Source organism: Microtus ochrogaster, unplaced genomic scaffold (assembly GCF_000317375.1).
Source record: "Microtus ochrogaster isolate Prairie Vole_2 unplaced genomic scaffold, MicOch1.0 UNK14, whole genome shotgun sequence".
Taxonomy (NCBI): domain Eukaryota; kingdom Metazoa; phylum Chordata; class Mammalia; order Rodentia; family Cricetidae; genus Microtus; species Microtus ochrogaster.
The window spans coordinates 3,664,739-3,678,993 of NW_004949112.1; the positions used below are offsets into that span (position 1 = coordinate 3,664,739).

Consider the following 14,255-nt stretch of genomic DNA (forward strand, 5'->3'; position numbering starts at 1 on the left):
GAGCATATATGAGACCCCAAAGCCCACTTCCACAGTGACACCCTTCCTCCAACAAGATCACATCTCCACCAAAAAGACCACACCTTTTAATAGTGCCACACGTTTTGGGGGCCATTTTCTTTCAAACCACTACAACCTGCTTTGCAAAGATGTTCCTGCTCACCCACCTCCACATCTCTTTCCAGTTGCCATCACCTTCCTCCTCACAGTGAAGAGTATTGCATGCCTGGGAGTTCTTGCTCTTCCATATGGGCCTGCTGCCTCTACAGCGGGGTAAGTGGACAAGAAGCACTTCTAGCGCTGTCTGAGGAAACCGCAGACAGAACTGTGAAGACAGAGGTCAGGGGTTGTAGAAGATAAATAATCATTGTGGATTGGACATCGTCTATCTAGGATCCCCCAGTGAGGGCTATGGTTATGACTCAGGGGTGGAGCTCCTGCTAGAATCCCTAGATAAGGGTCTGGAAGCCTGGCTCAGCAGTAGATCCCTCCCGAGAATCCCCAGGGAGAGACTGGGGTGTGGCTAAGTGGTAAAGCATTGTCTAGCAGGTGGAAGACCTTGAGTTTCAGCCACAGCAGGAGAAACAAAGGAAAGAAGGCTGGGTCCTTAAGGAAGAATTAAAAGAAAAACCAGGTGACTTTGCTGACCCCTGACCCTCCCTCTCCACAGAAGCTGCCAGACTGCTCAACTCTTTCTGTGCTGTGGAGAAGACTTTGCAGTGCAGTTGCTCCTTTCGTGGGATCCCCACACCCTCTGTGCAGTGGTGGATGGATGGTGTTCCTGTGGATGTGAACAGTGGGCATGGCCACCTCCAGGTGACCTCTACCACACTTGGCCCCTGGGACAACAGCACCCTCAGCATGGCCAAAAACCCAGAAATGGGCACAGTCCTTCTTTGTGAGGGAAAGAACCAACATGGAACCCATGGTTTGAGCATCCTACTGATGTCAAGTGAGGGTGTGGGCTTGGAGGCTGGGTGAGGGTGGTGAACAGGGAGGGACCACAGCCTGGAACCTGACTTAAGAAAGGCTCCCTGAGGGTGTACAAGATGGCTCAAAATGGAGAGGTGCTTGCTGCCAAGCCTAACACCTGAGTTCACTACTCGGGCGCCACAGGATAGGAAGAGAAAACAGACTACTGCAGCTTGTCCTTTGACCTCCACATGCACACTGTGGCACATGCAACACCCCCAACACACGTGGAAAAAAATGCAATTTTAAGATATTTTTGCTTATAAAAGCAAGTCTTACTGAAATGCCTTCTACTTCTAGGAAGGGGCCCTTTGGCTCCCCAGATCTTTCTGAAAGCCTTGCTCCACGGTGTTGTCTATGCAGCCATGGCAACCACACTACTTTTCATCTGCCTCCTCCCCTTGATGTGAGTATGTCTGAGCCCATTTTATGCTATGTGACCAAACATCTGAAATGAGCTAATTTATGAAACACAGAGGTTTACTTAGCTCAGGTTGAGGAAGTGCAAGAACATGGGGCAGGCATCTAGATCCAGAAAGGGCTATCATGCTATATCAATCACACAGTGAGATCCAGAGCAAGCACCTCTTCTCATAAAGTCACTAATGCCATCATAAAGACCTCACCTTCCAACCCCCTAATCCTATCTGGCAATGAGAAGAATGTAATTGGGACTGAGTAGCTGTCTATCAGGGAAAGAGGAAGAAGAGGAAGAAAGTGGCGCGGTATGGAGAGGAGCTGGAGTCAAAGGCAAACGCAGGTTGGAAATATTGTACAGCATACTTAGAACCCTGGGTTCAAGCTCCAGCACTGCATAAACGAAGTGTTGTGGTGCATGCCCCTAAAAATCCCAGCACTCCGGAGAAAGAGACAGGAAGATCAGAAGTTCAATGTCATCATCTTTAGTGTGGTGAGTTCAAGGTTGGCCAGGGCTGCCTGAAACTGTCTCAATAGGCAAGCAGGCAAGCAAACAAATAAATAACGAAGCATTGCATAGATGGCTCAGTAGTTAAAAGTACTGGCTTCTCTTACAGAAGAGTAGGTTTAGTTCCTAGCACCCACATGGTGGCTCACAACCCATAATTCCAGTTCCAGAGGATCTGCCACCCTCTTCTGGCTTCCGAGGGCACACATGTGGTGCACAGACATACATTCAGGCAAAACACCCATAAACACTAAATAAAAATAAACAAGCTTTTAAATTGAAATCCAGAAAACAAATAAATTAAATAAATAACGACCTCTACAGCTGGCCCATCTGAACCCCGCGGCCTGTTAAGCAGAGAGTCCTGATTACACAGGATGTGTTATCAACTTACAGGGAAGTTAGGTGGCTTTCTCTAGACAGCGCAGCAAGCAGGAAGTTAGGTGGCTTTCTCTAGACAGCGCAGCAAGCAGGATCCTTTTGAGACTTCAGTCTCGAATGCTGAACAGAACCGGAGAGCACGTGGGGAGGCAGAGGCAGGAAATCAGAACTAATCAGAAACACACTTCCTTAGAATGAAACTTCTCAGGATGCAGAAGGCAAAGAAGTGTGCACAGATGACAGCACAGCAGGACTCTGGACCCGAGGGAGACTCCGTCGTGAAGTGTGCACAGATGACAGCACAGCAGGACTCTGAGCCTAGACCAGAGGGAGACTCTGTCGTGAAGCCCAAGGAACCTAGAAAATCCAGAACCATGTCACCTGGGAAGCAGCCCTCAGTGAGTGCCCCTTGCGTCACAGTGGAATCCGGTCTAGCAGGACAGCATTAGTGGGAGAAGTTTGTGTGCTGCTTTGGAGAGAGTGCCCAGTCTGTAGCCTGCAAAATACACGATTAGCTTGAGGGTGGTTTCATAGGTACTGAAGCTGAAGCCCCAGAGTCTCATGGAAGAGACTAAGAAACATAGTTTAAAGGATTATAAGAACTGTCAACACACACACACACACACACACACAATATGAATCCCCACTGGGAAGTAGTGGCAGCATCAGAGTGGATACCACAGGTTTGGCCTCTGGTGTGCAGTAGGCAGCAGTCACTAACAGCCTAAGGCCCAAGTCAGTGCCAAGTGCTTGGAGACTCAGTTCTGTGACCAAACACCTGACAGAAGCAACTTAAAGGAATTGATTTGACCCATGGTTTAAGGGAATGCAGTCTCTAATGATCAGTATTAGCTGTCAGCTGGACAGGATCTAGAATTACCCATAAGATGGGCATCTGGACATGCCTGCGGGGCTTGTCTTGATTGCGTGGATTGAGGTGGGCAGACCTGCCCACTGTGGGTGGCACCATTTCTGTCAGGGATCGTGAACTGTGGGAGTGGAGAAATTGAGCTGGACACTACCTGGCATGCACAAGTTCATTGTTGTTCCCAGCTGTGAATGCGATGTGACCAGATGTCTTATGTGCCTTCTGCCTTGAGCTCCCCATCTGGATGGACTGCACCTTGAACTGTGAACCAAAATAAACTCCTTTTGGCTGGAGAGATGGCTCAGTGGTTAAGAGCACTTCCTGCTCTTTCCACAAGCCCTGAGTTCTGTTCCGAGCACCCACCTCAGACATCTCACAACTGCCTGTAGTTGCAGGTCTAGAGGACCTCATGCTCTGGCCTCTGTGGGCACCTGCTCACAAGTTCACATAGACACATAAGAACACATGTTAAAAACAACATCAAAGGGAAAAAGAAGAAGAAGAGCACTCAGGCAGTAAGCAAGGCCAGGCTATGGCTCTCTAAGGTCCACCCACAGTCGGCCACTGGGCCAGCCATTCATCCAGTCCCCTAAACAGTACTACCAGCAGGAGAGCAAGTGCTCAACACAGGACCCTGTGTTCTAATTTCACATCCAAACCATGACACCAGGTTGTTCCTTACTTCACCCCGAAGTCCACAACCCCGGACATCTTGGCTGGAACAGCCTGGAGACTGCCCACTCTCACTCTCACTTCCCATCTGGAATCTCCAGAGCCATGGGGCTCCTGCTGCTGTTACTTACTTTTCTGTTGCTGTCTTAAAACACCAAGAGCTTGTTTGAGTTTACAGTTCCAAAGGTGGTGGCAGGCACTGGCATCAGGAGCAGTAGGCTCACTGCTCACACGTCCATATGCAAGCTAGAAGCCGAGCACAGGCAGTAGTAAGTGGGGTGAGGCTGTAAACACCTATAGCCCACCCCTAGTGACACACTTCTTCCAGCAAGACTGGGCTCCACCCATGACACCCCAAACAGCAACACCAACTGGGGACCAAGTGATTCATACCACCCCACCAGTTCCCTCCTAACAACCTGTGTGCAGAGTTAGTGTCCCTTTGTGGATAAGCTGTCCCTTTGTGGATACTTTGAATGTGAAGCCCACTCCCAGTTCACGTAATTTGAACACCTGTTTCCCAGCTGGTGCTGCTGCTGTGGAATATTATGGAATCTTTAGGAGACAGACAGAGCTTGGCTAAAGGAAGTAGGGGTATGTGTAACGGGACAGGGCTTGGGTTTCTATATACTGTCCCGTTTATGTCTGCTCTCTGCTTCCTCTGCCCTGGGCTAGGTGAGGGCCAGGATTAGACCTAGCCCTTACCCTCAGAGAGGAACCACGCTGGCGGGGGCTTAGGGTGATCCAGAGCATGGGGAAACATTTGCCTGAGGTCATCATGTACAAGCTCCCAGGAATCTGGGAGCCCCTGGTCACACCAGGCGGGGTCAAAGGGAGAAGAGGTTTGTCAGCTCCAGTCATGGTAACTTGAGGAAAGTTAAGACAATGTTTGATCCACATTTCCTTAGAGTTCCTTTTTGGGTGTGGTTACTTCACCTGTAAATCTGTTCCATTTTCTCTCTTTGCCCTGCCTTCTCACTGTCCAGGAAAAGGAAGCCAGCCTGAAGCCAGCAGAGCCTCTGGAGGAAACCGCACCACATCCAAAGCTCCCACTATTCCTAGAATTACAAAAACCCACGGAGACCCCAGAAACCCCAAGTCCATAATAAACTTGAAGCCCTGCAAATCTGATCTCACGAAGACCTCTCAGCCTCTACAAAACCTGTGCACTCCAAGCTGTGAGACAACTACGGGGCCTGGGCTCAGGACTTTAAAAGGTCACCTGTACTACTGGTGTTTGGTGATGGGAGTCACAGGACTATGCAGTAAATGCGCAGCTGACAGACCACTAGACAGATCCACAGGAGTCTGATCTGGTGAAGAACCCAGTGTGCAGAGCTTTGGGAACATTTGTCTTTTGGAACTGTTAGTTCTGTAGAAATTTTGTGAAATCGTGATGTTTCTCCCTTCCACTATATCCCAGCAATGTATAAATCATTCTTTAAACGTGAGTTCTCCTGCACTGGCAACTGGATGACTTTTACCACACCAGTGAACCCTGGTATGAAAACATTCACTCAGCCAAATCTTTGTTCTCATAGTCAAATCTACATTAAGCTAGACTCCCGCAATTATCCTTATTGCCAGGACTTCTTGACAGAAAGGAGCCCTGAGCAGGAGGCAGTACTGATAAACATGTCTAGGTGACCTGAATTCTCTAGCAGCAGACTCAGGAAGGTGTAATCTACTGGCCTTTGCTCTAACCTAACAAGCTATTAATATTTACCCTTTACCTTGGTTTCAATTAACATAAGACCATAGCCCAGGAAATTAGCTGTTTATGCCTTTGCCCCTAGAGATGCAAGGAAAAAGCTTGAATCACTAAACCAGTCCCAGAGAAAGAAATTCCTTCTCACCTAGGTGTTGGCAGACACCCTGCTGGGGCTGCTAGCAAAATCTTCAAAGAAATTCCCTTTAACTCAGCTAGCTAGATGCTGATACAAATTAAGTACCTTTGTCTTCCTCCCAAGCCCCAGGTTTACTATGGTTACCAACACCAGGGAAGGAAGCAGAAGTGCTCAGAAAGTGCAGCAGCACTCTTGCGTTTTCTACAATTATTAATCACAAGCTTCCAGCTTAACTAGTTAAAGTTAAGAAATGTAGTTAGCGCATGAAAACATCTTAGAATTTTGTATTGATTCTTAATTAATCCTCTCAGTATCTACCAGGGAGCTTCACAGCCATGCTCCTTCTGAGACATGAGGAGATTCTGTAAAATGTGTGCTTGTTAACTGTCTGTGCGGGTCTATAAACTGGAAATCACGTGGGATGGGTAGAACAGTGAGGAACAGTGAACAGCAGCGAGGGGGAGCACGGGAAGGGAAACATCAAAAGGACCTTGGAGAGAGCAGAGAAAGGATAGCTGAGAATAATAAAACAACATACGTGAGCTGGTTTGTGTTATTCACCCTCAGGTATCTTTCGTCAGTTTTGCCTGCTATAGCGATCCTTCTGGACCCTGAGAGGGTTAGTGGGCTTACCTTCAACATCAACCTCGACAGTTTGGGTGAGCCAAAAGATACATGTCTCACTAGAAGGCAGGGTCATGGGAGAGAAAAATGACTGTGTACAGCCTGTGAAATAAGGAATTTTTATCCCTTTCTTCATAACCAGTACCACAGACAGACACACAGACAGACAGACAGACACATGCACACACACACACACACACACACACACACACACACACACACACACACACAATCTAATCCCAACTTAAGCGCCTAGCTTCAGACTTCAGTAGGCTCACACACTGTGTACCAGAGTGGAGACAGGGCTGTGAAAAGTGGTACCCAGAGACACGGGTAGAGAATATACACCACGATGAATTTGAGCTCGAAGATAAAACATTGGAAGGTTATGTCATGGCACCATATCCTTACTCTTAGAATGTCGATTCCTTGGGGACAAGAGTTTGCCTGTCTTGTTTCCTTCCTCACCAGTACTGGGAATGGTGCCTAAGATCTAAGATCTAAGATCTAATGGTGCGTGCAGAACTGTTTGTGAAGTTCGTGAACAAATGAATGAATGAATCATGAGCTGTCGCAAAGGTTGAAGCCAAGAAGTAGACTGAACAGATCTATAGAGAAAGATTGTTCTCCGAGTGAGAGAAATGGCGTATATGGTATCTTTGGCGGGGGCAGAGGTAAGGCAGACACAGTGAACCTACTTAGGTAGACACTGCAGTGTCTCTTGGTGTTTCATGACTTTCCTGGGAAGAAGAAGAAAAAAGTGTCCATCCCCAAAGAAGACCAAAGAAGATTCCCATGTTTAAGCTGGCCAAATAGGTGAATTTGTTAGAGTTGCATGCTCCCCTGATATGTAGCTGGCTGTCTTATCCATGCCAGCATCTCCTGCCTAGGCATAGGACCACCCACGGTTGGCATGCTCCCCTGATACGCATCAGTCAGAACATTCATAAAACAGACAAACTTGATTGTAAAATGTGGGGAAATGGTAAGAAGAAAGTGACAGAGTGCTGTGAACAGGAACGGAGAGTCAGAGAGTGAACATCAGGAGGACGAGCAGGGCATCTGAAGGGACTCCAGCCACCGTGAACCTAGGAAGCAAGGCTCTGGCAGGCCTTTCCCCATCTTCTCTGCGGTGCTGGAAACCATTAGGCTGCATTCTATTATTTGGCCACTTCCTCCTCCTGAGGTTGGCTACCAAAATCCATCTATCAAAATATTGAAGCGTAGCAATCAAACCCTCCCTTTGGTTCACCTAATTAACACGCCCAACTAAAATTAAACACCTCATCCTAACACAGGGTCCCCTTTCACGATTATAAACTGCTATTTGCCTATGGGTCATGTCTGTCTCCTCTCTATCCAGAGAGTCATTTGTCCTCCAGGACAAATACCCCTCCCCTCTCCCTCACTTCTTTCCCCTTCTCCCTCTGATGTGGGAGTGTCATATATCAATCTGTTTATTTCATTGGTAAATTAATAAAGAAACTGCTTGGCCTGATAGGTTAGAACATAGGTGGGTGGAGTAAACAGAACAGAATACTGGAAAGAAGGGAAGTTAGGCAATCATCATGCCTCTCCTCTCTGGCTCAGACACCATGCCTCTCCTCTCTGGGCAGACGCGATGAAGCTCCAGCTCAAGATGGACATACACTAGAATCTTCCTGGTAAGACACCATCTTGTGGTGCTACACACATTATTAGAAATGGGTTAAAAGCAAGATATGAGAGTTAGCCAGTAAGAGACTAGAGCTAATGGGCCAAGCAGTGTTTAAAAGAATACAATTTGAGCAGGGTGGTGGTGGTGCACGCCTTTAATCCCAGCACTCGGGAGGCAGAGGCAGGCGGATCTCTGTGAGTTTGAGGCCAGCCTGGTCTACAAGAGCTAGTTCCAGGATCAGAACCAAAAAAGCTAAGGAGAAACCCTGTCTCGAAAATTAAAAAAAAAAAAAAAAAAAGAATACAATTTGTGTGTTGTTATTTCAGGTGTAATGTTAGCCTGCCCACAGCTCCTACCACATCCCTCATCCTTTATCTCCTGTCTTTGACTCTGATTCCCTACCCTTTGTCTATCTTGGGCAAATAAATCTTTTTTTTTTTTTTTTTTGTGCTGAGAACTTGGTCTTGGGATGTCTTGTGCCAATACCGGTCCCTAACAGGAGTCAGTCAGAGGAAGCAGAGCACTGTGGGATTGGATTGGAGAGATGCCCTAAGTTCAGCAGCATTCTAAAGATACTCCCAGATCTAGCTTGGTTCACTGGTGAGGTTTTGCATGAGTAGGGATGCGGAGTCAACAGGCATACGGATGACTCAAGGGCGGTGCAGCACCAGAAAGCCCACCTCATCATCCTTTGATGAGGGAGGACTCATCAAAGCTGTAACCCTGGAGCCCCTTGCACAGCTTTCAGGGAATTGGGGCAGTAGGAGAGTCTTCTCCGAAGCAGCCACTGTGGTGCGCGAGCCGAGCCGCGTATGTGTGCCACAGTTTAGATAAGCTCGGGGAACGGCCTTGTGAATCTTGTAAGTCTCAAGAGCTCACAGAACCTATGTCTTACTTTCTGAGCTTTAACGGAACGGTTTGAATTCAGAGGAAGCAGTTATATGACCACAGGTGGAGGCAGAACCTTCTCCAGTGGCTGGGGCTTGCTTCTCCCAAAGAAACAAATCCCTCACAGAGGTACCAGGGTACAAGATGGGAGAGAGCGAGTGTTGTTGGTGGATTTAGCAAAAGAGAAGAGAATGAGATGAAGAACTGGTGGAAAAGCCAAGCGTGATGGCTCAGCATGCCTGTAATCCCAGACTTAAGGCCATGCTGGGCTATATAGTGAGTTCCAGTAGCAGATCGGCCTTGGCTTCTGATTAAAACTCTCTCTTAAAACAAAAACAAAGGAAAAGTGATGGGGCCACGTTGGAAATAGGTCAGGGAGGGCTTAGTCGTGGGAGGTCCAGACCCTCCCTCCTACTTGTATGGAGGTATTGAGGCAGGGATGTCCTCTAAGAGATGGCTAGTCCAGCCTTTGCAGAGTCTAGAACCTCCTGCTCAAGAAAACAAATCTTTTAACTGTAGCGCTGGCTGCTAAAGGGCCCGCTCAGAAGGAAATCGGCTACTTTTCAGCGGCCCCACCCTCCGTAGATTCCCGCTTAGCACCTTCAGACTTTGGTTTGTTCTGAACAGGCATGCGCCTGCTCGTTGGTACCTGTGTGGGCGGGGCTTCTCAAGAATATCTGAGCCAGTCAGTTACTGTTTCTCAGACGTAGTACCTCCCAGTCTGCACAGCGCCATTCCTCCTGTGGGTTCATCAGGGTGGGCACTGTGTCCTTAAATCAGCCAAATCAGTTTGTCCCTCTGGACTTAAATTCCCCAGCCAGTGTCTATAACTGTAAGATAGCCCCTCACTTTATGCCTTCTGCCAAGCTTCCCTGCAAAACCCAAGATGAAGCATGCTGAGGAGCCTAGAGCCCTAGGAAACCAAGACCAGGAGGGATAATTGGAGAAGAAATTGAGGGGAGGGACAAAAAGTTGTGGAGAGACAGCTCTGCACAGAGTGCTCACGGCTCTTGCTGAAGACTGGAGTTTGGTTCCCGAGTCAGGTGGCTCGCAATCGCCTGTAACTCCAGCTCCAGAGGATCCAAGGCCGGCTTCTGATCTGCACTAGCATCCAAAGACGAACGGGAGTGTCGGGAGGTCGAGGCCAGACAGGACTATAGAGGGCGTTCTAGGTCAGTCTTAGCCACACACTGACCGCATATTGAGACTCTACAAAGGAAAAGAGAGCCACAAGAACAGCTCCCAGTTTACAGGTGAGAAATGTGGGTATGTATGTGTGGGTGTCCATGTGTAGATACACATGTGAAGGCTTAGACAGCACCCTTGGGTGTTCTAGTTGGTGCTTCATTGTTGTGAAGTGACACCATAACCAAGCATTTAACTGGGGTCTTGCTTACCATTTTAGAAGGCATTCGCCTCCGATCGTCATGATGGGAAGCAGACAAGAACAGCTGAGAGCTTTACATCCTGGTCTACAGGCAGAAAGCAGGGGTAGAAAATTAAATTAGAGGGAGAGAAACAGACAAACAGACATAGGTCTGGTGTGAGCTTTTGAAATTTCTTAAGTTCACAGTGGACACACCTCCTCCAACAAGGCCACACACCCTAGTCCATCCAAACATTTTCACTGAGAACTAAAACATTCAGGTCGGGCAGTGGTGGCGCACGCCTTTAATCCCAGCACTTGGGAGGCAGAGGCAGGCGGATCTCTGTGAGTTCGAGACCAGCCTGGTCTACAAGAGCTAGTTTCAGGACAGGCTCCAAAGCTACAGAGAAACCCTGTATTGAAAATAAACAAACAAACAAAAACAAACAAAGAAACAAAAAATTCAAACACATGAATTGGAGCCATTCTTTTTTAAAATTGTTTTTATTGAACTGTGTAGTTTTCTTCACTCCCCTCCCCCTTTGCCCTCTCCCACGGTCCCCATGGAGCCATCCTTATTCACACCACCACACATGCCGTTCCCAGGGGTGCCGTCACCTCCTTTGGGACTGGGTCTCACACTGGCCTCATCAGTCGGCGTAGGCTGGCTGGTAAATTTATATAATGAGGCAAAGCATCTGGATTTACTGCTTCAGGGAAAGACACATCCCCTACGATGCTCATCCTGAGATTATTGTCTTTACCATGAAAACTGGGTTCAAAAAAATATTCTTGAATCTGGCAGTGGTCCCTCATGCCTATAACCCGAGTATCCAGAAAACGGAAACAGGAGAATTGTTATGAGTCTGAAGCCAAGCTGAACTCCATAGTAATTTCTAGGGTAGCCTGCACTACAATTTGAGACTGTTTCAAAACAGACAGACCCTGGAAACTTATTAACTAAAACTATATGCAAAATGCAGGCTTTTGAAGCTCAGCTGTGATGGGAAGGGGAGGGTGAGTAGATGCTTTTGTTTGCTGACAATAACTCTTAAAATTATTTTGTGTGTGTTTGTGTGTGAGAGTCGGAGTATACTATGTTTATGAGTCGGAGTATACTATGTTTATGAGTCGGAGTATACTATGTTTATGAGTCAGACTATACTATGTTTATGAGTCAGACTATACTATGTTTACGAGTCAGAGTATACTATGTTTATGTCAGAACAGAGTCAGATCCCCTGGAGCCACCCGACATGGGCGCTTGAACTGAACGCAGTCCTCTTGAAGAGTAGGAAGCTCTCTTAATTACTGACCCACCTACTCAGTCCTGCTGATAGCAGTTTCATAGTGGCTGCTCTCTGCTTGGCTCTGCACTGGAGATGGCAGAGAATGAGACATATTTTTAGGGGAACCTTTAGAAGTTTTCTTTTGAAGCTTCAGGAATGACTGGCTAAGCAAATCTGAAATAATGAGAAGGAAGCCAGGGGTGGGTATCATTTATGTAATGTTTACGGTCTGCCTGAGACTGTACCCTAGAAGGGATGTCACAGAGGAGTGCTGATGTGAGCCTGGGGTGCAGGATGTGCAGGTTCCAGAAGGAAGTCACATTGGACTGGACTGGGAATTAGGTAGCTTGCCTGTCATCTCAGCTCTTAGGTGGCTAAGACAGGAGGACAGTAAGGCCAGGGTAGCCTGGGGTACATAATAAGGCCCTGTGTTTGGTGGCATATGTCTCTAATCCCAGCCCTGCAGAGGCAGGGAAGGCAGATTTCTGTGAGTTCCAGGTTATCCAGGGCTACATAGTGATAGCCTGTCTCAAAAGAAGAAAAGTAGGAGGCTGGAGAGAGAGCAGTGGTTAAGAACACTCGATGCTCTTACAGACAACTCTGGTTCCCAGCATTTATACTCTAGTTCCCGGGATCCAGTGCCCTCTTTATAGGCACCAGAAGCAATACATTTACATATATGCAGACAAAACACTCATACACATAAATTAAATATACATCTTTATTTAAAAGGACAAAAAGAAAAAGAGACTTGGGATGTAGTTCACAGAATGCATGCCCAGCAGTCACAAAACCCTGGGTTCAGTCCCCGACAATGCATTGAACTGGGCATGATGGTGAACATCTGTAACGCTAGCACTCAGGAGGTGGAGGCAAAATGATCAAGAGTTCAAGCCTGGAGGCTAAAGATATAGCTCCATGATAGAGGGATTTCTAGCACAGGCAAACGCCTTTATTGGAGAGAGGGATCCTCATATCTAATCTCAGCATTTGGGAGGTTTGGGGCCAACCTGAGCAACAATAGTGAGTTCCCAGACAGTTTGAGCCACCTAGTTGGTGTAGAATGTGTTACTTTCATTGATTGAGTAAAGAGACTGCCTGGGCCTTTTGATAGGGCAGAAACTTAAGAGGCTAGAGCTAATGGCCAGGCAGTAATTAAATTAATACAATTTCTGTGTGATTATTTTGGGGATATAAGCTAGCCAGGCTGTGAGACACAGTCCGCTCCTCCATACTACACCTAATAAGACATTATCTCAAAAGAAGAGGAGAAAGGGAAAAATGTAACGAAGGGTGTTCAAGACCAGAAAAAGCAAAATACAGACAGTAACAAGGAACTTGGTAGGATCTGAAGGTGGCAGAGAGGACTGTAGGGTGCAGTAGCAGAGGAAGCATACAGAATGTATAGGGTGTGGAGAACAGCCTGTTTTCTACTCTGCCTGGGAAAGACAGGAGAGGCTGATGGAGATAGTGCAACTGTTGGGGGAAAGTCACAGAGGGCCTTGAACACAGAAGAGCAGTTTAATTTCCATTTCTTATACATGCTTCTTGTTTGTTCAGCTGTGTATACAGAGACTGCTTGTTCATCTCTGGGGCCACCTGGATGTGAATAACCACACAGAAGCTATATTAATTACAACACTGTTTGACCAATAGTTTATGTATATTTCTAGCTAACGCTTACATATTAAATTAACCCATTTCTATTAATCTGTGAATAACCATGAGGTTGTGGCCTACTAGTAAGGTTTTGGCTGGAAGCTTGCATCATCTTTCTCCTTCGGCAGCTCCATAGTGTCTTTTTGACTCCACCTACTTTCTCTCTATAGCTCTGCTTGGATTCCTGCCTGGCTTTACTCTACTAAGCCACTGGTCAAAATAGCTCCTTTAATAACCAATGGTAATAAAACATATTCATAGCATACAAAGGGAAATCCCACATCACACATGCGCACACACATATGAGCTAGGGGTAGATGGTGGATGTCTTCTTTTATTGCTGTTCTAGTTTTACATCTTTTGCTATGATAAACTGTCCCAACCAAAAACAATGTAGAGGAGGAAAGGGTTTATTTGGTTTGTAATTTTTAGGTTTCAGTCTGTCATTTCAGGGAAGTCAAGACAGGAACTGCGGTGACCAGTCACATTAGCTTCACTGTCAGAGTAAAGAAGTCAAGACAGGAACCGAGGTGGCCAGACTCCTGTCAGAGTAGAGAGAATCAAGTGCTCCCATGCCACCTTCGTGCCTAGGTTGTTTGTGTTTTCCCGGCTTTCTCATATAGTCCAGGACTACCTGCCTAAGGAATGGTGCCACCCACAATAAGTTGGGTCTTCCCACATCAACTAACAGTGAAGACAACCCCTTGCAGACATTCCCACAGGCCAACTTGATCTAGACAGTTCCTTGGTTGAGGCTCTTCCCTTAAATGCTTTTAGACCACGGTATGTTGACAAGCACAATTGATTTCTACCATTTAATTTTTTGAGACAGGATCACACTATGTAGCATAGATGATGTTGAACTCACAGAGGTCTGTCTGCCTCTGCCTCTCAAGTGCTAGGATTAAAGGTGTGCACCACCATGCCTGCATATTTTTGAGACAGGCCTTCTCACTGAACCTATAGTTCTCTGTGTTTTTTTTTTCTGGGCTAACTGGCCAGCAAGCTCCAAAGATTCTTTTGTCTCTTCTCCCTGAGCATTGACTGCTCTCTCTCTCTCTCTCTCTCTCTCTCTCTCTCTCTCTCTCTCTCTTTCTCTCTGTCTCT

General features: G+C 46.9%; 1 protein-coding gene across 1 annotated transcript; it reads left to right on the forward strand.

Annotated features, from left to right (window-relative positions):
- The first annotated feature begins 248 nt into the window (after window positions 1-248).
- Window positions 249-5,482, forward strand: Siglecl1 (SIGLEC family like 1). Its single transcript, XM_013353625.1, has 5 exons — window positions 249-273; window positions 671-952; window positions 1,273-1,378; window positions 2,472-2,676; window positions 4,805-5,482. Exons 1-5 carry the CDS (start codon window positions 249-251, stop codon window positions 4,922-4,924), a joined length of 738 nt encoding a protein of 245 aa, XP_013209079.1. The 3' UTR covers window positions 4,925-5,482.
- Window positions 5,483-14,255: the final 8,773 nt, after the last annotated feature.

Bases quoted from the DNA above. Each gene is read 5' to 3' on its own strand.
- Siglecl1 (XM_013353625.1), top strand. From the start codon at position 249: ATGGGCCTGCTGCCTCTACAGCGGG. The intron at 274-670 runs GTAAGTGGACAA...CCCTCTCCACAG, and splicing joins CCTGCTGCCTCTACAGCGGG to AAGCTGCCAGACTGCTCAAC. The intron at 1,379-2,471 runs GTGAGTATGTCT...ACACTTCCTTAG, and splicing joins ATCTGCCTCCTCCCCTTGAT to AATGAAACTTCTCAGGATGC.